The following is a 1,279-nucleotide window of genomic DNA, read 5'->3' as shown; positions in this document are numbered from 1 at the left end:
CCTGCTCTGGCTGTGCTGCCTGGGAGCCTTGCGATGGGTGTGACTGTGGGACTTGTGCAGGATGAAGAGATTGGGGCTGCTGCAGCTGAGCAGGATGAAGAGATTGGGGCTGCTGCAGCTGAGCAGGATGAAGAGATTGGGGCTCCTGCAGCTGAGCAGGATGAAGAGATTGGGGCTGCTGCAGCTGAGCAGCATGGGCATGATGAGGCCTCTGTTGTTTCGTTTGTGTGTAAAGATCCAAGATTTGGTGGCCGATGTCTTCCAGAATGTCAACAGAGAGATCTTCAACAAACTGTTCCCACCACCTTTTGTACATGGGTTTGGAGGTCATCTCTTGAATTTTGAATTTGCGCAAATGTTCCGCAAGATACATTACCGCTACAGCTATGATCTCTGGTTCCCACTGCAGTGACAGGGTGGTACACAGACTGTCATTTACAAAGGTCCATGCCATTTGAACCAACTTCTGGATTTTTTCTTTATTACCTTTGAGGTGCTTTGCATATCTGAGTAAGTACTGGTATGGATGCTTTACTTCTAAATCAAACTGTATGGTCTGTAGTAAGATCTTCTCCAGCAACAAGACTTGTTTCACAGGTTCATCTCCAAACTCACCACGCTGGACATCGTTTAGTAAGCTATGAGCTGTTTTGATGATATCGTTACATTTTTTTGGCGTCTCCTCTACTTTCCCAGCCAGAAAGAGACAGGCAGCTCCTGTTACATGGCGTGGGAATCGCTTGAAGGAGTGAAACATATAGAATCGATGAAAATAAGTGATTCCTGTTGCTTTGGTGCCATAGGGTAAGCCCAGACGTATGCCCACATCAAAGATGAAGCAAGCCCCCTCTCGGCGGTACTGGGCCTCAGTGGCTGCATCAAGTCCTTCAAGTTGTGAGGGTGTACGAGCCAAGTCCTTCTTATCCCAGTACCAACATGGTTTTGTGTGGTCCATGTTTGCTGATGGGACTGAAGAGCTTGAATTCTCTTTGTTTGCTTTCATTTATTGAAGTAGCCTTGTTCTTCCCAAAATGGCCTCTGGAATACAACAATCCTCTGAAGATCTTTCCTCAGGCCAGCATCAACCCCTCACCACAGGTAAACCCCATACCAACGACACTGTCAGAAATTGTTGAATGTAATTAACTACAAAACACAGTGAACCTGAAAAGGGTGATTGAGTATAGAGCATTGTCCTGCATCTCAGGGTTATGTCCTCAGTGAGAGATTTCTTCAACTTTATTCAGTGGTCATGGATACACTCCATGCCCCAAGGCAG

General features: G+C 46.4%; 1 protein-coding gene across 1 annotated transcript in view; it reads right to left on the bottom strand.

Annotated features, from left to right (window-relative positions):
• LOC101986872 (cyclin-K-like) overlaps positions 1 to 1,003 on the bottom strand; it is a 15,631-nt gene extending 14,628 nt beyond the window's left edge. Inside the window, exon 1 of the mRNA XM_005359517.1 lies at positions 158 to 1,003. Within this exon, the coding sequence (XP_005359574.1) occupies positions 158 to 1,003 (846 nt within the window). The remainder of the gene's footprint in view (positions 1 to 157) is intronic.
• Between the last annotated feature and the right edge of the window lie 276 nt (positions 1,004 to 1,279).

The sequence above is a fragment of the Microtus ochrogaster genome, linkage group LG1 (assembly GCF_000317375.1).
Source record: "Microtus ochrogaster isolate Prairie Vole_2 linkage group LG1, MicOch1.0, whole genome shotgun sequence".
NCBI lineage: Eukaryota > Metazoa > Chordata > Mammalia > Rodentia > Cricetidae > Microtus > Microtus ochrogaster.
The sequence above is the reverse complement of the archived record's forward strand: the minus strand, read 5'-3'. Positions and strand labels throughout refer to the sequence as shown.